Here is a 24,848-nt window from a genome sequence, read left to right on the forward strand (position 1 = left end):
CTGGAGCGTTACATGACTGAGGTCAATAGGCATATTACAGCGGTACAGTCGTACAGTGCTGTATGCATCAGTGTCAATGTCTAATGACCAGATCACACTGTCATAACTATCACTTGATTTAACTAAAGGTTTAGTTTTCATTTGACTTTAAAGAGACTTTGTAGCGTATTGTTTACTTGCCATTTTGTTTTAGTTGAAAGCTGCACCCCACTCATGAATATTAATGAGTTACCTTGGAGTGACAAAATGCATAGAAATAAACATGAATTTTGCAGCATAATGTTATTTCCTCCACTAGATGGCAGAGTAATACTGTCCCGTGTGTATTTGGGCCTAACAGATCGTTTCCATAACCCCAACTCTGAATCAAGAATAACCGAATTAACACAGAAAGTTAAGGTTCATTTTAATTTAATCCTTGTTTAATTTCAAATGTTTTCTATACATTTATTATGTTTACTTTTTTGACTGTCACATACTGTAGTTCTGTTTCTTTGTGTGTATCCATTTTCTATAACGTCCCTTGTGCTTTGTTGGTGGTTCCCCAAGAGACAGGACCACTTGTCTGTCTCTGTGTTGAATCGCCCCCAGTCTTATAAAGGCATGGGAGACCTGCTGGTCTAATGTGCTTCATTGTCATTTACACTTGGTGTTGGTGAGTTCTCTTTGTGTTTATTGAAATATTATTGTTCATCTGATTCTCTGGATTTCTGACCTGTTCTCTGTTTTTGATTCTGTTTTGGGACTTTGTTATTGGACTGTCTATGGGCAAATCCATTTATGGCTTTTGTGCTCTTTATTTTATAATGATTCTTCATCTATCGCTTATATACAACCAAATGTTGATGGTTACCCTTTCTCAGTTGGGGGGCATTACCTACAGTATTTTTATGTTTCTCATATACAAAGTATAGGAAAAGTATTGTGACCACTCATCCAAAGATTCAATGTCGAGATTTGATGAATTTCAACATTTAAGACCTCCCTGACTTTCTCGTATATGAAGTATGGGGAAAGAATTGGAATCCTTCGAAAAATACCATTTTAAGATTTTGATGAATCTCAATGTTTTAGACCTCCCTCAGTCCGAAAATACCATTTTTGGAATTATGTCTGTGTGTATATAAACACAATAACTTGAGTATGCTTTCACTTATTCAACCAAATTTTGCATACAAGTATTAGGTACAAAACATAGGTTTTTATCAACTTTTTTGCTATTAACCAGAAGTGGTACTTTACCTTTTATTCATGCAGCTGGAGAATCCAATTTATTTAACGTTATTTTTTAAAGAATTGTTTAATATATTATTCATTTGATTTGTTGTTGATGGTTCTTTAATTTACATAATATAAAAATATAACCATTGTCTTAAAGTTTACTCCGCAAACATCCATCCCCATATCCGAGTATACGAGAAAGTCTAGGGAAGACCACTCCCAATTTTTAAACATATTAGTTGTTGTTGCCAGTTTTCCTTTCTCAGGGCCTGCTCCTCCTGAAGCCATCTGGTCTCTCCTGGGACTAGGCCAAATTAAGTGTGCACCAGTAAAAAGCCTGGTCTGCTTCTCAGCCAGTGTAGAGGACCCTGTGGATTTCACTTGGGAAGAACTCCCACATCATACCAATCAATAGTCATAACTGAGGATGGACCAAGATGAGTGAGGATACAACAGCAGTCATTGGTGTAAAAGTGCACAGGGCATTTTATTCAGTCCAAGGCAAAGTGTTCAAAAAGTGTAGTGCAGATCAAAAGTTCTTGATAAATAATCATCCCTAAAATCAATAGTGCAGTGAGCATAAAACTGATAAATAACTTCAATAACTAAGTTAAAACTAAGAATAAAAACAAAGTCAGAGCTGCCTTCCTTTATCACATTTCCAGGATTCTACTCTCACTTTTATGTATCTCTCCCACTCACACTTCTGTATCCTCAGCAGGGCTGAGATGCTGGTGAACACTGTCCAAATTCTGACTCCTGGCCCAGCAACGTCTGTTGATAATCACTGGAAAAATCCGATTACAGCTCCCTCTTCCTGCCAACAGTCCGGCGTGCTCCTGGAGCCCAGATCATCTCTCCTCCAAAACTCAGCAAGGGCATATCCACCTCCTGAAACGCCTCTGACTGTGCTCCTCTACGGGGCATCCAGACAGTTTTGCTCTCCTCTCTCCATCACTGGCTTACCTGCCCGATTCTGTCTTTCAGTTTCTAAAACATATTTCATCCTCTCGGTTTTCTATTCCTCATTTCCTTTCATCCTTCCCTTGACCTTTTCTACTCAGATCTTTTATGCACCCAGTGAGTGCAGATGCAGACCACTAATAAGGGATGGCTGTGCTGACCGTTCTCACACACGTAAACACAAAATCTGCCAATTCCCCCATTAAGTACTCTGTGGCTGTTCTTTTTTTCCCATTCACACCTACATTTATAATCAGAGCAGAATTATTAAAAACAAAACTGCAATTGCCGATCTGCTAACCACGCCACAGATCTACTTCACCACACTTTCTCTCTTCTCATTAAGTTGCTATTGTACTATTGTTATTTTACTAATTTAATTTATATAAATATTGGTGACAACTTTTATCCAGTTCTGGCCTAAGAACTTTAGGTTTTTACTACTGTCACGCATGTGTGTCTGTGGATCACCCTCTTTGACTCATCTTGGGTAAGCAAACCCACCCTGGGACAAGAGGGGGTGGTGTAGCTAATGGTATCGTCTCTTACTATTTTTTTCCAGGGCCAGGAGAACACGCCCAGTGAGGGCAACTGACCCCGCCCCTTCCAGTCAGAGGACTGCATATACAAGGTGCTCACAGAAGGTGGAGTCTCATTCTGGACCAGACGCTCAAGATTGACGGAGCTCTGATCCAGACCTGATTGCTACCACAGCATTTTACTTTGTATTCCATTGCCTCATATGTGCTGTTGTGCACCATTTCTGCTTAAAGTTATCTCAGTAATTAAATAGGGTGACCTGGCTGGTGTAACAGCTCACACAACCACACCACCTTCCTTCTCACTGACATGTTAGACCTATTTCTTGGGGTTTAAGGCCCAGAAATCTGTGAAGCTGCTTTGTGACAATACAATATAAACGAAAAATTCATTTGATTTGAAGTAAGAGCACATCTATCTTTAAGTCAGGAAACATCTACACATACCTTGGATTACCGTCACTCGTTTTCATTGGAGACTGAGAACTGTTCTTCTTTGGCCATTCGTTTAGATCCAAATTGTCTGGGGTCAAGAGTTCAGTAGATGGACTTTGCAGGTTTTCTTTGGTGGATAATTGCTGTGTCGATGCTCCTCTTTTGAAGGTCATTTCAGTGGGATTTGGTTGCATTGTAAATGGAGCAGTTTGAGTGGACCCAAAGGCGTTATCTTCCAAGGCACTTGTGACGCTCACACTGCCAACAAGACCAGGCTGCATTGTATTCATTGGATTTCTAGGAGTAGTCCCTTGGTATGAAGTATTTCTTTTTACAGTTGAAAGTGTGGCTTTTAAGACTTCTGGGAGGCTTGACATGAGTTCTTTTACGTTCTTTGACTTCTCAAAGGATGCTGTTGCCATCAGACTACTTGGAACAGGAGCTAGAGTTATTAGTTATAGAGAGAGAGGAAGAAGCTACTAGTTGTCATCAAAATGAGGAATCAGAAATGTATTTTTTTAACATTATTAGTTAGATGGTGTAAAATAACATAATATGGAAATCCTTAAGGACAACTGAACAGACATGGTTTGCTTTGTGACACATCACTGCTTCCACTAACCCATAAACTCTAAACAGATTTCAATCTAGAGAAGAGGTTTGTTGTTTTTGCTTGCTTTGCTCCTTAATGATGATGTGTTACAAATAACATGGGCACAACCAATCTCTGCTATGTTCAAGACGAATTGTCAATGTTTTTACTTCCTCCGTTGTCTGAAAATCCCAATGTCTCGTTCTCTGCTCACAACCTGTTATAGGTGTATAGTGGAGTCCATATTGACTCTCTGCACAGTATCCTGGTTTGGGACCTGCTCAGCTCAGGGCTACAAAGCAGGAGGAGGTTTTAGTGGTCACTATGAGATGTTATTGACACATGGCTACCTTCAGTGAATGATATATAGTGTAACACACACAAACTACTTTAGAAAGGCAAGTTTTTTCTAATATTAACGACTTCAGCCATCCTGCACAGTCACTTTTCTTCCTCTTCCATACTTCGGTCATAACGCTACTCATTACCACCATAATTTGCAGTGACCACTGCCTCAGGGTACATAATGTGAGTTTCTTTAATAGCAGAAATCTATATACATACATACATAACCACAAGGGGATGCCCTGAGCCCCTGCACCTCAGCCACAATGTTATCTGACACAACTCCAGGTTCAAATAAAGGGTTTTTATTATCCTGGATACCTGTGGACTCTGACAAATCAACACATCTACAAATAAAGTGAATGATCTTTATCTCCTTCCCAGACCTGCCCACTGTCTCATGATTCTGACTCCCCAAGGTAAAGTAGCCCACTCCTATTAAGATAAACCTGGGAATGCTTCCAGTGGTACGGCATTAACTGCTGTGAGCACTTCTGGGTCATGTGGAAATCTACAATGAGCCCCCTCCCTCTGGCAGCACCTAAGGACCCTGACAGGGTTGCGCTTCTGTACTCTGATTCTTATGCAAACCCTGCAAGTGTCCAAACTGGGGGCAGCTGAGAGGAATACTGCCACCTTCTGTTTGGGGGAATGAACTACTCCTGGGATCTAGCTTCACCCAGTCCATCCATTATTCCGTCATCCCAATGGGGATGAGGATTGCAAGGTGTCCTGGCTGCTGGGATGTGCTTCCATGTATGTAGTCCATCCATTGTGGCCTACCAGCTGACCAAAATATCACCCTCCATTCATGTTTGGATGCTTGTCCATCATCCATGGCACTCAAAATATGTATACTAATGTGGCAAAATATTATAGGCAATCTCATATGAAGTGAATGACTCTGACTATTTTAAAAGAGCAGTGCATGTCAAGGTCAAGACAGTGGTCTGAGGAGGGGTAAAATAAATTTTAGTGTCAGCTTCGTGAAATTGTATGTGAATCGAAAACATTCCTGTTTCATTTATCACATATCATTCCTTTATTTTGCAGTTAAGTTCATACGCTCTTTAATGCTGTATGCCTGGCCATCATTTATAACAAGTTTGTCATGGGTTACATGACACCTACATCACCTGCCTAGCAGCCACATAGAATCACAGTGGCCATTCAAATACATGCACAAAATGGTGGCACCTGTGAAAAATAATCTTTCAAATGATGGCAAAAATAGGTGAAAAAATTACAATTACATAAAATGTTGCATTATTTGTGTATCCATGACAACCATGAAACAATGAAATATAAGTATAAAAATGGCACTTATTCAACTCACTTTTTTCTTCATCATCCAGTGTGAGGAGACTTTTTACTGAGTCCTCTTTATGTCTGTTGACTGTGGTGATCTGACCAAATCTGCATGCAGTGCGGCCATTCAAAGTGTTGTTCTTTAGGGAAAGGTAGTCCTGCAAATCAGAGAGTTAATGTTTTTAAAAGCATGTAATGCTGTAAATATCACATTTTGCATCACAAATCAAAGACTCGCTGATCAGTAACACTATTGCCAGCATTATGCATTTCTAGCACAATTTAGCCAAAGCACTCAGTGGCACAGTTATTAGCACGGGTGCCTCACAGCACCACTGTCCTGGGTTCAAATCCTACACCTGGGTGATGTCTGTGTGGAGCGCCAGATTCTCCTGGTGTCTGTTTGTTTTTTCTGGATTGTCTGCACAGTGCCCAGGCCAAGACTCAAATTCAAGACTCCAGAATTGCAAATCAGTAGGGATAATCACTTTGCTGACATTATTTTTTAAAAAATGACGAATTTAAAATATTTTTTTACTGTTGTACTTTCATTGTTGTCACTTTCCTAATTAACAGATTGTAAGGTTGAAAGCAAGTTTATTGAACTCACCCTGCAGTTGTCTTCATTGCCTTCCCCTGACGGACACATGGGGTCTTGTGCTTTAAAACAAATATTAGAAAATGAATAACACAGAGCATACTTTGGACAACAGAAGAATGGAATTGTTGATAATAAATGAGAAACTGAACATTTTTTTTCTTCAGTGAGTCAGGATAATTTTTAAAGAGCAAACACCATACATAATTGCTTGTTATCTGGTATTTTTTTAGGTTTTGACAGTCCCCTAAGAACCATCCATCCATCTGTCCATGATAGAAAGCTGAATATTACGCTAGGCAATCTAGCTAAAATATTTGAGTAGTAATTGAGAGAATACAGCAAAGACAAAAATGAAAAAATATTTGAAAACTGAGAAGTCAGCCAAACTGTTATAAAGGGCAAATAGTGAGACAAGAATAAAAGTCAAAAATTTAAGTCAAAACCCAGAAAAGCAAAAGTAATAGGTTTTAAAGGCACAAAAAGGGTTGTTTTGAATCCAACAAACTCAGATAGCAACTTTTCGTTAAATCAGTCATACCCTCTGAGGCTACCATAGTGATAGATTTCCAAAAAAGTACTAATTGTGAATAAGCAAAAATAGTGGTGAAAATGGCACAAAATAAACATCAAAAATACAAGTAAGATTTAACCTTCCTGACGGTAACCCTGAGCATCTCTCGGTCTCAGAATCTATACTAATAAAAGGCAAAGCCGTCAGTGACTCAGTGACTCAGTGACTCACTCACTCACTCACTCACTCACTCACTCACTCACTCACTCACTCACTCACTCACTCACTCACTCACTCACTCATCACTAATTCTCCAACTTCCCGTGTAGGTAGAAGGCTGAAATTTGGCAGGCCCATTCCTTACAGCTTACTTACAAAGGTTAAGCAGGTTTCATTTCGAAATTCTACACGTAACGGTCGATAACGGTCAACAGCGTCCGCCATGTTGAACTTTCTTATTTATGGCCCCATCTTCACGAAATTTGGTAGACGGCTTCCCTGCGCTAACCGAAACCGATGTATGTACTTATTTCGATGGTATGACACCACTGTCGGCCGCCATATTGAACTTTCCAACGTCACTAATTCTCCAACTTCCCATGTAGGTAGAAGGCTGAAATTTGGCAGGCTCATTCCTTACAGCTTACTTACAAAAGTTAAGCAGGTTTCATTTCGAAATTCTACGCATAACAGTCGACAACGTATGCTATGTTGTACTTTCTTATTTATGGCCCCATCTTCACAAAATTTGGTAGGCCTCTTCCTTGCGCTTACCGAAACCAATGTACGTACTTATTTCGGTGGTATGATGCCACTGTCGGCCGACATATTGAACTTTTCAACAGTCTTTGTTGCTTATGGGCCCATCTTCAAGAAATTTCGTACGTGGGTTCCCAACGCTAACTGAATCCTACTTACATACATATATACGTTCATAGCCTTCAGCTCGGTCACCGTGTGAGGCGGCGTTGGTTCCCCCAGCCTCTGTTGGCTGCCTGCCTATAAAAAGCCGTCCGTCGCTCCATTCTCTACATTCCCTTCCTTGCTTCTCCACGGATTTCACGTCTCCCTGCTGATAACTACAGCTTTTTTGTTTAATCCCCGGCTTCTCCGCTGTTTTATTGTTTGTTTATTACAATTATAGTTATTGTGTAGGTATTTTAGACTTACTTTACATTTATCAGGTACCCATTTCCTTTATTATTCCAACCCCCATTACCATGTCTATTGAGGTGATCACCATCGATCAAAGAACTGTCACTTACCGAGTGGTTTCCATGCCCGGAGATGGCACCTACCTGCTGGTCTGCTGGAGCCAATCCCAGCCAACACAGGGGGCAAGGCAGGAAACAAACCCCAGGCAGGGCACACACACCCCCACACACTAGGGACAATTTAGAATCACCAATGCACCTAACCTACATCTTTGCACTGTGGGAAGAAACCAGAGCACCCGGAGGAAACCCACGTAGACACGGGGAGAACATGCAAACTCCATACAGGGAGGACCCAGGAAGCGAACCCAGGTCTCCTTACTGTGAGGCAGCAGCGCTACCATTGCACCACCGTGCCACCCTAGCCCAAATAATGCTCTGGGCAAATGTCTGTTGCTACTTGATGCAAAACAAATCATGAATATTTCTATGCCTTTTGTCAGTCTATGGTAACTGTGGCGGCGCCACACAATGGAACAGACTGAAAATGAGCCGTTAGTTGACTGAAGTGATAGCGATAGTGATGATGATGATGTGAATTAGTCATCAGACATTGACACGAATAGTGAAACTGACCCATACGGCACTGTATGACTTAAATGCTGTGATATGCCTGGTAAATTTTGGTCACATGAAGCTTCAGGGTGGCCAAAGGTTAAATAATTATGATTAAGTGGAAGGACAAGGAAAATGTTATCCCCCCTAAGCAGTGTTCACAAGGCAGCAACTGTCCACGTTTGTGTAAGGGGAAATGTGGAAGTCACTAAACCTTGCATTACAGCAGCCCACAGTACCACAAGTGGTATTTAATCATGCAGTTCAGATATTCTATTCTCTCATGCAAAAAATAGAAGCAATATTATAAGTGTGCAAAGAAACACGCTTCTACTGTCTTGATTGTGACGTCGAGTTGTCCACTGACGAATGTTTCAGAACATAACACATGAAGGATATGAACTAATTCTGCATCAGTACAGCAGAACTTTACTGCTGCTTTTATGTTGTATTTGGGTATTTGCCCATTTTTTTTACACACATTAACATTTTTTCGTGTTGAAATAAAATCATTGTTTGTCTGCTCAGTTTTCCAGGGGTAAACTAGATGTCAGGTTCAGGTTCTAAGACTTAAGAAATCCCCAAACAAGTCCTAGATCTTGTAAAACGATTGAGAATAATGTGCAAATATTTAAATACTGAGGCCATTCATAACACCCAGGCAGTGACAACTTCTCTGACCAGGAGGTGATGTTCCTAATAGGGAACTGGGGGTTATTCACAATCACAGACTACTCCTCACATCTAGCAAGATGCACTCCAAAAAATGCAATATTCAGATTTTAAGACAGACATCCCGTCATCCTTACTTGAACAAATCTGCTTAATCCAGTCCTGAGTCCACTTCAGGATGATTTATCGGGTCGCCTAATCTCCTCAGTGTTAGACACAAGACACAAATCAACTTTAGAGGAGCTGCCAGTTCACTAACTCACTCCAGACCAGTTTAGATTTGCCTATTAACCAGTAATTAATTACCGATCGTGCACATTTCTCTCACAAATGAGTAAAACTGGAGTACCGGGGGAAAAAATCATGGAGAACAGGCAACCTCCACACAGGCCACCACTGGGTTGAGATTCAAATAAAGGACTGTAGAACTGTAAGGTTTAATCACTAACCAATGAGCCACCGTACCACACATCCATCCATTATCCAACCCACTATATACTAACTACAGGGTCACAGGGGTCTGCCAGAGCCAATCCCAGCCAACACAGGGCGCAAGGCAGGAAACAAACCCTGGGCAGGGCACACACACGCACACACACACACACACCCGCACACCAAGCACACACTAGGGACAATTTAGAATCGCCAATTCACCTAACCTGCATGTCTTTGGACTGTGGGAGGAAACCCACGCAGACACGGGGAGAACATGCAAACTCCTTGCAAGGGAGGACCCGGGAAGCAAATCGGGCCTCCTAACTGCGAGGCAGCAGCGCTACCCACTGCGCTACCGCGCTGCCCCCGTGCCACACATTTGAAGTCAAATAGAAATCCAGATGAAGCAATTTGTTATTTGGTGTGGTGATCTTTTTGATTTCAGATGATTATTTCCATCTTGTTTTTTGTGGTTCTTTTCTTGGTATAGCTGCTAATCTGATCCCACCTTATCAGCATCTCCTGCTATGAGAAAACACTTAAAAATGCCACGTTGCTCAGGGGGTGCTCATGTTTTTGATTAATTGATTATATCTTTTTCTGTGTAGTGTGAAATAGAAAAGTGCCATTCAGTTTTTGAAATCATGCTGCTGTAACACTTAAGCACATACAGTATACTGTATAGCACAAACTTTTTTCTGTTACAAAGGCATTTTTTCCCTTCTGTACCCCATGCAAATAAGGCAGAGTATCTTTTGGCAAAACATTTAAACATTTCTGAAAATGATGGCTGTGAACCTTAGCGTGTTTTCAGCGTATGCTGTTCTTGGAGCGATAATCTCTCATTTTGTTTGATCAAACTTTCAGACTTACCTGCCACAGAAACTTTGGTTGTCCTTTCAGTCTTTATAGCTTTGTTTTCTGCTACACAAAGGTAAGTCCCCTCGTGCTTCTGGCTCACATTTAAAATGAAGAGAGTCCCTAGATCTAAAAAAAAAATGAAATTCCTGCCATTTAGTCATGAATACAGACAGCACCATGTTGTGATGGTGGGAAGTGTACTCTGGACTGCGAGTGTCATGGGCCAAAATGTGGGAAGAACGTGTGTGCTTAACATCTGGAGTGCAAATAAGAATTGAAGTATGGCGGGTTTGTGGTTAGTTATGTAGTAGCAGGGTGCTGTACCGTGTTAGCCATTATGAATGCAATGAGAAGTCAAGCAAAATGACACCTTTTATTAGCTAACTGAACAGATTACAATATGCAAGTTTGTGGTGAGTTATGAAAATAATCGATAAGCTCAATTACAGACATTAACACTGTTTTTATGAATCTCGTATTCCACACCAAATGACATATAACATAGATATATGCAGTGACAAATGTAATACATTTTATTACTACAAATGTTTGTGATATGCCATCTGTTGGAATGACAGACATAGCAACTGGAAAGACACAAAGATAAACAGACACCTATACTTTTATTAAGGTGGATAATTGTCTACGATGAGTGAGTGAACTTTGCTGGATTAAATGACCTGATAGGTGACTCTGTGGTTGTCTTGACATTTGCAGTACCTTAAGGCCACCTCATATTAGGTGACTTCCAGCAGTTTTCAGTTTTTGCCTTCATATACATAATCTTAGCAAGTCAGAGTCAGTAGGTGGTGCACTCCCATAAAGTGTGTCACATAATGTGATATGCCCAGCAACTCGCTCAGATAAAATCGATTTTGTGTTTTGTTGTTGAGGTAGACGTGTGTGCATGAGATAAGGAGAGGCACCCACCACACGACAAAATACCCAGATTGGGACCAGAGTCCAGCCACGCAACGGGTGACACTTCAGCACAACACTGGAACAGTGTGAGGTTTGTTACAGAGGCTGGAGTGCCAATCCTGCCACCACCACCCACGTTTTCCCTGCAAGTTGGATGAGCTGCTTACCATGATGGGAGCAGATTAACATCATAATCCGGAATAGAGTGTGCATGAGACCTGACAACCAATGAATGCTCCCCCAGGAGATGCTCATATGCCTCAACCCCCTAAAACAACAATTTTCACAACAGTTCCAAGTTGATAGCACAAATTATTTTTCCAAAAATACCTGCCACAGGCTTCCCCTGCAGACCATCAGAAGAACCTAACTCCTAATGACAAAATTTCCACCTCCCAAGAAGTCGCAGCCTGATCACATCATGTCAGGTTCTGACCCCCAAGATCCTTCCTCTTCCTGTTCCTCAACTATAATTCTGCCATTTCTGCGAACATCCTTAGTTCTGTTTTGGACTGTTAATCTTTCACATTTTTAAAGTATAGGCCTACATGGATGGTGTCTCCAAACCTTTATGCTTGTTTTTGTCTCTTTTATTATAACAGAAAGCCAGTCATGGTGATTGAAGCTGCAGCCTTAACCTCCAGACCACACCATTTTTGATCGGTTACAAGGTTTCATTGTTTGGCCTTTTTTTTTATCACAGCCTGTTTCATTTTTGTACATTTTTTAATTTAAGGATATCTTTCCAACTCAATTTGGAAGACTTCCTTCCAAAGTCCCCTGCCACACTCACCATCTACATGATAGGCAACATCTGACTCCTGCAGGACTTCTGCATTCTTGTGCCAAATAAAGGAGACAGGAGGAAAACCCTGGACAGGACACGGCAATACCAAAGTTGAGCCTTCTGTGCAGTGGGCTTCGTTTTTCAGGGATGGGGTCATCTGAATTGCTAAAGTAAAAAAAAAAAAAAAAGAAAACTGAGTATTTCGTCTTAAATGCAATTCAGTTTTTTTCCAGCATCATTTTCCTTTTCCTATAAAGCTTGAATTTCATAAGCCTCTGTTCAAAGACAAAGGTGAGGTGACACATTATTTTTTGACCAATGGTTTTCAAAATCAACTACAGTTAGGAGGGAGAAGCAGATTTCGCTATACATCATATGATTGTGTTAGGGATGGGAAGTATGTTGGCAAAGCCATAGTGCTACAGCCTCACAGTCCCAAAGGACTGGGGATCACATTTGTGCTGTGTGAGGTTTGCATCTTCTCCCCATGTAGATGTGACTTTATTCCAGGGCTCTAATTTCCCCTTCCATCTGTAAGATTTCTAAATGATCCCAATACGAATGAGTGTGAGTGTGGAGGGTATACGGACGTGTCCTTTTCATGGTGCCAAGTATGCAGTGCATGGGAGCCTCCTCCAACACAACAGGAGAGCACCATTAAGATCTATTAACTGTATTACTAGGACCAAGGCTTATCCTTATCTGTTTCTGTGAGTTTATTTTACAATTGTTTCCGTAAACATCCATAACATTATGTTAACATTTAAAATTTGAAAAAGAGTGAAAAGAAATTAATATATTTAGAGAGGTAAAGGGCAAGGCACAAAAATGCCAAGCTAATGAAAACACAGAGAAGAGATAGTCAGTTATGAATAGGGCAAGGAGACCACATTTCTACAGAACTGTTATGGTTCAGCTAGGTCCTTTTGCTGGCTCACTTGTTTTTTCTGTTTAACTTTTTAACTTTTTATATATATATATATTTTGTCATCAATCCCATTTTTGATTTCAATCTGTCTCAATATTTGAAACAAGATACTCCAATCCTGTAAAAATAAGTAGACAAAATTTCATGAAGAGCTGATGACCAACCAGGTACCCCATTTAATAAATGAGGTTAAAATGAAATGAAAAAAGGCAACAATAAAGACATCTTGGGTCCTTGTGTGTCTTAATAACAAAATGTTTCTCTGTCACGGAGTACTTAATGCTAAGGGAGCTTGGGCCAAATGGACAATGTAGTGGTCAGGTCAGGTCAGGTTGGGGAGCATGCACTGGTACAGCATGTTGCCGCACCCACCACCCAATGAAACAGCTCAGGATCCTGGTTGGAAAACGCATGAAACACGGTCCAGTCCCACCCTCCAGGAATGACCCTCTATCTGCTGCAGCCAGATGTTACGTGGATGTCCCCTTGGCCTGGTCCAACCATTCAGGCCCTCAACAATGAGGAACCTGCGAGCCGGATCACCCTTGCTGAACCGCATCACATGGCCGTAGTGCAATAAGTGACGCTCCCTCACAATGCAGGTAATGTGCCTCATTTGGGACTCCATGAGCAACCACTCATTCGACACAAAGTCAAACTAGCGGTACTCAAGAATTCTACAAAAAGACACAGTACCAAAGGAGTCCAGTCTTCATCTCATGTCACTGGATAGTGTCCATGTCGCACAACCATATAGCAAGACAACAGAACTCTAAAGACTTAGACCTTTTGCATAAATATCGGGAGTGCCACACCCCCCTTTTCAGCAACCTCATGACCCCCCATGCGTTCCTAATCTGTCTACTGACTTCATAGGAAGAGCCACCAGAGACATGAATGTCACTGCCGAGGCTGTGCAGTACAGGTGCAATGACTGTAGTGGAAAGAAACAAAATTGGTAAGATCTAGCAGGATAAGGGTCAGGGTACAATGTGTAGGTGGGTACAAAATGGTTATCTGGTGTCACACGTCTGCACATTGGGGTCACCTTAAAGGTTTGGGTGATGGTAATATCCTGGTAATACAGTATCTGCAGACCGGAAGACTGACAGCTTTACCACCCTTCACGTCACTTCCAGTGTCCACCCGTCTCTTCCTGCCGGAATTTTTGGAATCTTGAGTCGCTCACTCATGAGACTCACATCCATGAAGATGTTTCTTTTCTCTTTAACATGTTTACACTCCGCATTTTGTTTTCAGTTAGGGACTGCCTGTGAGTGGCCCAACTCTTTATGACTGTTTGTGGTTTTCCTTATTCTGGTTATGTTTGTAGATGATACTAAAGTAGCTGGAATCAGCTGAATCTCCATGGAGAGACCTGGGCAGAATGTAGGCTTGGGCAGATTAACTTTGAAGTAAACATTTTAGATTTAAATAAACAATGGGAGGACAGGACTTTGAAAGCACACCTTATGAAAAAGCCTTGGGTGTCACAGTAAGCTGGTCACTATCCACATCCAGACAGTGTACAGAAGCAATCAAGATGGCTAATAGGAGGTTAGTTCATTTAGCACGATACAGGCAATACAAGTCATGCTTAAGCTTTATAACGCACTCATGAGGTCTCACCTGAAGTACTGTGTACAGTTCTGGAATCTATATTACAAAAAAAAAATCACATACTGTGCTTGAGAAAATACAAAGAAGAGCGACTAGGCAAATTCTGGGACTAAGAGGTATGATAATGAAAACCATGTACATGTTTGGCTGATTTGAATATGAAGCCATTTGGAAATAAAACATATGATTAGCATTTAAGCTCCAGCCTCTCTGCTCACTACCCCTACCACAAATCGCAATGTGTTTTACAGAGAAAACAAAATGGAAAATTGCATGTTGATCCTATAAATCTGATTTGTACACCTGAATCAAATCAAGTATTATAGCAAAAGGACCTCTGGCAGACCCAGGTACAATGGTTTGTGGAACTCTTCCTCACTGCTAACTGCTAGTTGATCAATTGCTAACTGATAGTATTCTTGACATAGTAAACTCGTCATTAGATAGGGGGGGTCTTCCCAGACTGTCTTAAGACTGCTGTAGTTAAACCTCTACTCATGAAAAATAATCTTGACCAACCTGCTTTTCTTAAGTACAATTCTAGAGAAGGCAGTCATTATGCAGCTAAATGATCACCTCAATAAACATGCAATTCTTGATAAGTTTCAGTCGTGTTTCAGAACAAATCACAGTACAGAAATATCACTCGTTAATGTAGTAAATGACTTGCGGGTAAATGCAGACAGAGGCCGTTTATCTGTTCTCATCCTCTTAGATCTGAGTGCCGCATTTGATACCATTGACCACAATATTCTTAGAAATCGCCTTAGTCAATGGATGGGCCTCTCTGGCAGTGTCTTAAATTGGTTTGAATTCTACCTGGCAGGTAGAAAATTCTTTGTTAGTTGTTGTAATTATACTTCAAAGACACACAATATTCTATAAGATGTTCCACAAGGCTCTATCCTGTCTCCGCTGCTCTTTTCGATTTACATGCTTCCATTAGGTCATATTATCTCAGGGCATAACGTGAGCTACCACAGCTATGCTGACGACACAAAACTGTATTTATCAATAGCACCTGACAACTCCGACACTCTTGATTCACTGACACAATGTCTCACTTGTGTGTCCAAATGGATGAATAGTAATTTTATCAAAATAAACAAAGAGAAAACAGAAATTTTAGTGATTGGCAATAATGGATATAATGAGGTTATTAGAAATAAAGTTAATGCATTAGGATTACATTAGGATACAACGCCTTAAATAAACTCACTCCATTTTATATTTCGGAATGTCTGACATCTTACACTCCAAATGGTAACCTTAGATCTTCAAATGAGAGTCTGCTTAGAATTCCAAGAGCTAAACGTAAAATAAATGGTGAGGCGGCCTTCTGCTGTTAAGCACCTAAAATCTGGAATAGCCTGCCAATACCAGGGTAATACAGTGGAGCACTTTAAAACACTGCTGAAAACACATTACTTTAACATGGCTTTCTCATGGCTTCATCTTAGTTAATTCCTGATGCTCTGTATATTCAATTAATTATCATTATTATGCATGGTGGCTCTAAAATCTGTACTAACCCCTACTCTCGTTTTCTGTAGTGGCGATCTGCACCACCACCACCTGATCAAAGCCAGAAGGCCAGAGTCCACATGACCGTCATCATCAAATTCTTCCATGAGAACCCTGAATACTATGAGTACTGATTTTTTGAGTACTGATATTTTGCTGTCTTAAGGAATTGTTCTGTTCTGTATATTGTATTGTATTGACACCAACTGCACGCCCAACCTACCTGGAAAGGGGTCTCTCTTTGAACTGCCTTTCCCAAGGTTTCTTCCATTTTTCCCTACAAGGTTTTTATTGGGAGTTTTTCCTTGTCTTCTCAGAGAGTCAAGGCTGGGGGGCTGTCAAAAGGCAGGGCCTGTTAAAGCCCATTGCGGCACTTCCTGTGTGATTTTGGGCTATACAAAAATAAACTGTATTGTATTGCATTGTACTGATTGAGGTCATTTATGTTAGGTAGAATGCCTAGAGGGGGCTGGGCGGTCTCATGGCCTGGACCCCCTGCAGATTTTTTTTTTCTCCAGCCATCTGGAGTTTTTTTTTTGTGTTTTCTGTCCTTCCTGGCCATCGGACCTTATTTTTATTCTATTTTAATAAGTGTTCCCTAAATTTAATTCTTATTTATTTTGTCTTTCTTCATCATGTAAAGCACTTTGAGCTACATTATTTGTATGAAAATGTGCTATAGAAATAAATGTTGTTTTTGGTTTTCCTCCTTTCACATGCTGAGAAGATATGTACAATGAGGACTCATAGATACAATTACACTTCCCACACTGTCCTATTTAATAATACAGCTATGGAAGCAGCAGTGAGGATCCAGTCAAGCAATGAGCACACGTAGCACAGAGAGAAAGCGTAAAGTGAGCCTGATGTACTGTAGTGTGCAATACGGGCGTGCTACGAGTACCAGAACATTCTAAGATTCGTGGTACAATATGGCAAATACAGTAAGGAGCGTTTATCCTCATAAACAGCCGTTGTTGATGTCAGCGAGCACTTGCTTCTTAGAACCGTTATAAAGCCATTGACGGTGTTCCTTACAGCTAGGCTGCTTTTACTGTTTATAGAAGTGCTGGTGTACACAAAGGCTTGTGGTTCACCCTTTCAGTTTTTGTAAAATAATATTCTGTGAGTTTTTACGTTCATACGTGAGCCCAACTGAAAGCATGATCCAGTGAGCGCTTCTCGTATCGTTTTAGTACTTTATCTCTCATACATAGAGTAATTTGTTATTTAATATTCTAGCGACTTAGTGTGACTGCAGTTAAAACCTCTGCCATCTTTTCCAGATCCTCCATGCTTAAGGAAACATTGAAAGAGTTGAACCCTTTTAGTTGAAGCAAATATTGGTTAAGAAGAGACATGATTGAAATGTTTAAAATGATGAAAGTGGTCAGTCCACTGGATCAAGACTGTTATTTTTAAAAGAGATCAACAAGAACACAGAAGGAAACCTGTAAAAAGTCAATTTTATACAAATACTAGAACATTTTTCTTCGGACAAATAACAATGCACACAGTGATTTGATGTTATTTTGGGAAAGTTGTGTGAATAGGATTGGCAAGGTTGTTGGACTGAATGTTCTCATCAAAATTGTTTGAATCACAAACCCTGAAAAGTATGATGTTACAGTAGAGAGTCGATGGTTGATGGTTGAATTAAAAAAAAAAGTTAACAAATGCAAATAATGCAGAACTGTAAATGCTAATAATAAGTGTCTGGAATCAAGTAGGTTTCTTTTTGTATGTGAGGCCTGTGGATTCACCATGGCCGTGGTAAGACATTGAAAGGATTCACACAGAGAGCTGATTAGTTTTAGTCACTTGTTTCAACATGTGCTGTAGGTGACAAACCAATACTCAAAAAATGTCTCTGTACTCACTTTATACAATAGAAGGCTATAGAAGAATTTCTGGAATGGTGTTCACTGATTTATTTAAAAGATAGGCAGGAGACAAGGGTGGCCTTGGGTAGGAGAGACGACCTGTCAGGACTTGACTTTTATATTGGTGTTCCTAATTTGGCTCAATGAATGGGATATTACTGAGGATCATATGGGGACTGATGTACGTATGTTTAGATGGGAATGGCAATCTGTCTATGTTTTAAAGAGGGCACATTAGGGAAGGTGCGTCCCAGAACTAAAGTAACTCTCGCATGCTAAAGGAATTAAAAATTTTCATTCTTGAGCAGAAAAGGTTGTCGGGGGAGTAATTCAACTCTTCAAAATTCTCAGAGGCATCAGTAAAGCGATCAAAATGTAATTCGTTCAAGTATGTTGTGAGTCTTGTTGTGGCAATGCCACATAGTGCCATGTCAGGAGTCTGAGGTGCTCACATGCAGGCAATCAGGAAAACAGCACTGGAAGAGAGCAACATTTCAAGGGACGCCGGCATATCTGCTACCTGCCGCTCACTGCCTTCATTACTCTTTCTGTAAACTTGTTATTTGGATTACAGTTTCCTACAGGACTTTAGTGAATGTTTATTCTTGGTGGGAATGTCATTGTCTTTTTGTTTGTCTTGTAAAATTGTACCGAGGGTAGGTCTAGAAATATTTTTTGTAATAAATCACAAGAACACCACTACTCCATACTTGAGGACACCAATGAAAATTAAAAGTGAAGTCAAGATGCACTTAGGCACACAAAGGGTTGTGGGAATCTGAAGCAAATGACCCAGTCACGCTGGCAAAGCAGAAACCTTAGCCAACTTTTGAAGAGCATGTGGACAAAATACTGTTTATTTTAAAACTATTATCTAGGCAAACCTGCTTCTTAGACTAAATGGTCTCTCGTGTTTGTGAAATGTCTTATGTAATTTTGAAAATTATTGTGTCAGCTATTATCAATCATGGTGGTTCTATTGAGGTAGTCTGCTGCAAGGTTTTGCATTACTGTTTCAAGAAGCAATGGACTACGAGGTGTGGCAGAAAAGTAATGAGACTGGCAACACTGCAAGCGATCTGGCAACGCTGCGCTGTTGTCCTTGATAGAGCTCAAGTTCTTCGCTGGCACAAATCATTTTTGGAAGGGAGAAAACACGTTGAAGATGAACACCGTTCAGGGAGGACTTCAACTTCGAAAACCAATGAAAACATCGAACGTGTGACCACTCTTGCGAGATCAGACCGTCGTTTAACATTAAGAATGTTGAGTGAACAATTAAATTTGAACAGATTTACCGTTCATCAAATTTTGACTGAACATTTGTACATGCGAAAGGTCTGTGCCAAAATGGTGCCGAAAAACTGCCCTCTCCATAACAGAATTTTTGACCTCAAAAGGCATTCCTGTGGTTCCCCAGCCCCCTTATTCACCTGACCTCAGTCCGTGTGACTTTTTCCTTTTCCTAAACTGAAAAATGTCCTTAAAGGACGTCATTTCGGGACTTTAGAAAACATCCAAAAGAGTGTAACGGACATGCTGAAGACCATACCGGTTGAAGACTTCCAGTGCTGCTACCAACAGTGGGAACAACGTCTCCATCGGTGTGTAGCTGCCCAAGGGAACTACTTTGAAGGGGATAACATTGATGTTTGAAAAAAATAAAAACTTTGGTAAATAAAAAATCAGTCACATTACTTTTCTGCCACACCTCGTATATACCATTAAGATTGAGTAGACCTGTGCTGAAATGAAAGTAGAGAGGAAACTGAGGCAACTCAAAATAAGAAACAGGCATTTGAGCTTTGAAATATAATTAGACTTTGGATGCTTTGGAGAGCCATGGTGAGGAAGAATATGAAGTAAACAGCTAGAAAAGGATTTGTAGCTCACTTGGGAAAGAGACAGCCATGGATGTAGTGTTGATGAAGGAAATAAATGAAAGTTTTGAAAGAGTGGGTCTAGGTGGCAAGGATGAACAAACTAGAGCCTGTGGCATGGGCATGATAGTGGGGAGAAATACAGTAGGATAATGATTACCTAGGGCCCACTTAGGAGCTCAAAGCCTGGCATAAAAAGTTTGTTTTCAGAGGAAGGGGCCCACAGAGACTGCTTATGTATAGGGCCCAGTGTTCTGTGCTACACCCCTGGGCTCAGGTGGGTGCAGCCCACAGGCTACTTGTAGATATCTACAATATTCTGTGTTTTGTGAGGTGTTCTTAACAGGATGATGCTAAACTTGGGTGGTGTAAGCATAAGAGGTTGCCATACTGTGTCATTAAAAAATATTTAACCACAAACAAAGCTTTTACCATGCCAATTGTCTATAGAACTGCCAAATGGAGGCAGCACGACTGCACACGACTGAGGATTTGTTTCCAAGACTATGCATGTGTGCTGTGTATGTGGTACTGTTATATGGTAGCACAAACAGTTTCAAGCAGGTGTTTTCACAAAGGAAAATTACTAAAAGCAACCCTAGAAGTACTAACAGCTTCAAATCTTGGCAATGAAGTTATTACTGCCATGTCTAGCAGCTCAGTTGATATAAACAGTTTGCGCAAAAGCAAGCAGTTTCATATTCATGACTAGAATGATTTATTGCGAAATCACTATGCTTTAAATTCACTCTGTTACTGGTGTTTGGGCGTTGCTTTTAACAGTTTCTAATAAACATTGTTACCATTTCTTTGATGAACTATTTTTCAAGTTAATAATCATCTTTAAGACATGTGTTAGATTTTCTGGGTTCAAAGGTACACCCAGATTTTATACAGTCCACTGTATGAGTTATTTTTGACAATTCGACACCACCAAAAAAAAAAAGATCACCCACCCCTGGCCTATGGCGATTACTGAGCATTTACGAAATACTTTGGCAGAAATATCAAATCTGGATAATCTTGGAAGGGGACTGTGTCAGAAGGTGCCAAGAGTTTAGGAGCAAATAAAAAAAAGATTTCTAAAAAACAAGGGTCACTTGCATATACCATGGTAGAATGAACTCACATTTTCTAAACATACAGTCCCGACAAAGATCACAATTATGAAGTAATGAAACAAACATTTACTGGATGGTGCATAAGTTGTTTTTCCTGGAATTGTAGAATGAAATTTGAAGATACGTTTTTTTTTCCTGAAGGCTGGAAAAATGCTTCAGTAATTCAAATTATGAATCTCAGTCAGACAGAAAAAGACCAAAATGACTTCCACATAGTTTGTATATACAATTTCCATTACATAGACCTGGCATTGTAAGTTTATTATTTAACTAGATATGTTTTTGTTTTTTAATTTGGTCTTTCATTCAGAATTGAAGGTGATTGTCATTTGAGATTAGAGCAGATGATGGGACCACTCAGGATGCTGTTATTAGTCCTGTAATGAAAGCTATAAAGTTTCGTGGTATTTGTGAACATTTGGTCCTTCCTTGTATGCCGATGAGGAGGCTATAAAGGCAGTAAGACTGCACAGAAAGCATTAATGGTGGTGGCAGTACTGGTAACTGAATCAAGGCTTTGAGTTTAATGTACTTCATTGTCTTTTACCCAAGAAAATAAACATATGGGGATAATTACTGTTGTCATTTATACGGGTAGATGTTTCAGTGTTTAAATAATTATATGTAGAGACTGATGTTGAGGAATATTGTATTATAGGTCTCTGAAACAGTGATTCATAAGTTCAGACCTGTGGCAACAGGTTTTTGTCCAGATCAGTTCCCCAATTACCTATGATTGATCTTATAAATCTATATAAATAAAATGTATTATTATTATCTTGTTTTTAATTCTTTGAGGGCTGAATATTTTTCCCAAAAAACTTTTTTTTCTGAAAAGCACAAAGCAATGGTTTCACACATAAGTCAATATATAACGTCTGTTGCTATGTGCTGTGGCTGCCGTTGGCGCATGTTTGGCATCTCTGGCGGCAGTAGCTGTGTTGGGGGCACCTCGATGGTCAGCAGGAATGCATGGTGGGCTGGCTGTCTTCGCACAGCAGGTGGGTGGCGGTTGCAGTGTGACGCAATCTGGTTTGTACTTCTTGTCATCATAAGTGGTGGTCCTCCCAGGCAAACACTGCTGTATGTGCATCAGCTACATTCAGAACCACGATCACCTGGGGACCAATCAGATGATGCTGGTGGCTCACTTTCATTTTTGATCTCCATCTCCAGATCACTTGCATCAAACTTGGAGTCCTATTCAACGAAATTACGTAAAACGTCCATGGAGTATTTTGCTTTGCACATTCGCTTTGGTTTCTTGCCAGATGTCGGTGCCATTTTAGAGGTTAATAATTATAATAATTCTTTGCATTTATATAGCGCTTTTCTCACTACTCAAAGCGCTCAGCAATTACAGGTTAAGGGCCTTGCTAAAGGGCCCAACAGAGCAGAGTCCCTATTGGCATTAACGGGATTCAAACCGGGAACCTTCCGATTGCCAGTGCAGATCCCTAGCCTCTTTGCTACTCATTCACCCGTACGGAATTGAGCTTAAATCAAGAAAGCTATGTAACTTTCCTTCTTGCAAAAAGAGTCGAACTAAAACGTAAGAGTGAGTTTTGTTACAGTTTACAGCTGATTACCATCCTCTACTCCTGACTTTTGACAAAAGTCGACATCAGCCCTGAAAGAGTTAATTAACATTTTTTCTTCACTTATTATGGATTAAGTAGTGAGAGCTTTCCATTTATACCAAATTTTGAAATACTCTACTTTTATTTTTGCCATAAGTTATTTTTCTTTATGCTATTAATTGTGTAGTTTGCTCCTATTGTGATTGGTGTTACTTATTATTTTTTGCACTTTCCTGGGGATTTTTTTGGGAATCTTTAGTGGCTATTGTGGAATTTCTGGGGTTAAGGAATATGAATCAAACCATTATTTTGTTGTTAAGATGTCATTTTTTTAACAACTTAGTGGCACCATTTTAAATATTGATGATGGGTTCCATGTTGGTGATTTTTCCACGAGTACCTGACTAGCTAGACGCCTCTCGAATTTTTGTGTTGACTGTTGCCAGAGGCAACCTCCCAGAAGTCCTCTAGAGTACGTTCACGTGGTATTTTGTGGGTCATTTTGATATCCGTGTTTCAATAAAACTAAAGACTTGTGTTTCTCTGTGTTTTTGCTCTGAGTGTTCTGAGTTACTTTCCGGCTTGGATTCTAATTCTTGTCTCACGTTTCTGGCTTGGCAAAAGATCGGTTTGTGTCCTTAGTTTTGACTCTGGTGCATACTCCGTTTTGTTCTGGTTTCATCTCTTCATCCTGAAATAAAAATCATTCTGTTTCGGCAGAACAGCTCCCTTGTTTGTATCCTAATAATAACAATTAATGATGAGCAGAGCAGACAACATTGAATGCTGGAAGGATGCGACTACATAAGTGGAAGACTCACCAACTTGATCAGGAGGAAATAACAGCAGACAAAACTGAATGAAGCCATAATAATGATGATGTTGAAAGTATTAAAAAAACAAGATAAACAATACTTAATTATCTACAAGTAACATGCCTTGACACTTGCTGCATTCTAACAAAAATTTCCCAAAGTTAGTTTTGTAATTTCTGGATTAACAATAAAAAAAGAAACTGAGAAATAATGGCATGCTTCCTTAACTGAGTCGGGAGTCCAAATACAAGCAAAATTTGGTTCAGCCACAGTGGGCTCTGAAGATTGAACTTGAGAATTGCTGATTTAAATCTCTAATTACTGCTTATTTCCCATTTGTTTAGTTCTCCATTAAAACATGTGATTAAAATTTTTTCTCGACCCGTTTTCTCAGGGGCGAGTAATAGATAATAAAAGTACCAGTTTTTGATTTATACCTTTAAGGTTAAGGCTACATTTGAAGGAATGTGTTGCTTTAGGTTTTTTAATCTTTTCATTCATGTTTTGTATTTTTCCTCATCATTTTTTGCTTTGCATCCTCCCCATCATAATCTATCATCTATGAGGGAGGAGTAAAAGCTTTAGATTTGTCCAAAATCTCCAGTTTGTGGCGGATTTTGATGTTTTAGGGTCCTCTGATACCAAAAACATTGATATCTCCATGATGTGTGTGTGTGTGTCTGCGTGTCACTGACAACCTTTTTTAGGCCATGCCCTATCTAGGCCTCTCTTAAGTCATGATGTCCCCCACTGTAACATACAGTATACCTTATTCTTATTATTACCTATTCAAAAAGTGAACTGCTACTCACGTGGTGGAAGCCCATAATGTCATTAATTTGGTCTAAACAAACCTCTAAAGAACATGGAAACAAATGATTGTTGAAGTACTGACAAAGAAATCACTAAGAAATTGTTAAAAAAAAATTTATAATATGAAGTAATATGAAAACACAGCAAAAGCAGTTTTGAAAACATATAATAAGAGATGTGATATTCATAAATATACAATAACTTTAATGGCAGCTTTTTCTGTAATATTTTGGTCATTTTATATATTTGTTATATTGTAAAATCTTATAATCATTGTTACAATTCATATTCTTTTAATGGTAAAAACAATTTCTAAGTAGAAAAACCCAAGCCAGTTGTAAAATCATAAATTAAAAGGTTCTTCACCATCCCTTCTATGTTTATATAAATATATAAATGTCTCTGTAAAAAATAAAACAAAAAATTATTTATTTTTTCTATCATTTTTAACAGTGAATTTCTGTTTTTTCATCTTATAAATTGTTTAATGTACCTAAATTCTCAAATTGACCCCCTAAAAATCTAATTGTCCCCCAGTGGGGAATCACCGGTCTAGAGTTAAAACGCCTGAATGGAAAAATCCCAAACTCGAAACGTAAGCCAGTTATGAGATGACGATGTGCTGATTAGTTTTTGAGTCAAATCGTACAAGAGATGGACGCACTCTGAAGGAACCCTCAGATGAATTTTTGATAATACCTTGAGAGTTATGGCAAATATTCTA

The 24,848-nt window shown here is 39.7% G+C and overlaps 1 protein-coding gene across 1 annotated transcript in view; it reads right to left on the reverse strand.

The window, feature by feature from the left end:
- The window catches only part of LOC120535455, a 135,079-nt gene that overhangs the window by 53,187 nt on the left and 57,044 nt on the right, over window positions 1-24,848 (reverse strand). The window contains exons 10-14 of the mRNA XM_039763332.1: window positions 11,967-12,125; window positions 10,265-10,378; window positions 6,014-6,063; window positions 5,432-5,561; window positions 3,171-3,600 (exon numbers count right to left, since the gene is read on the reverse strand). Coding sequence (XP_039619266.1) covers window positions 3,171-3,600; window positions 5,432-5,561; window positions 6,014-6,063; window positions 10,265-10,378; window positions 11,967-12,125 — 883 coding nt within the window. The remainder of the gene's footprint in view (window positions 1-3,170; window positions 3,601-5,431; window positions 5,562-6,013; window positions 6,064-10,264; window positions 10,379-11,966; window positions 12,126-24,848) is intronic.

Source organism: Polypterus senegalus, chromosome 9 (genome assembly GCF_016835505.1).
Source record: "Polypterus senegalus isolate Bchr_013 chromosome 9, ASM1683550v1, whole genome shotgun sequence".
Taxonomy (NCBI): Eukaryota; Metazoa; Chordata; class Cladistia; order Polypteriformes; family Polypteridae; genus Polypterus; species Polypterus senegalus.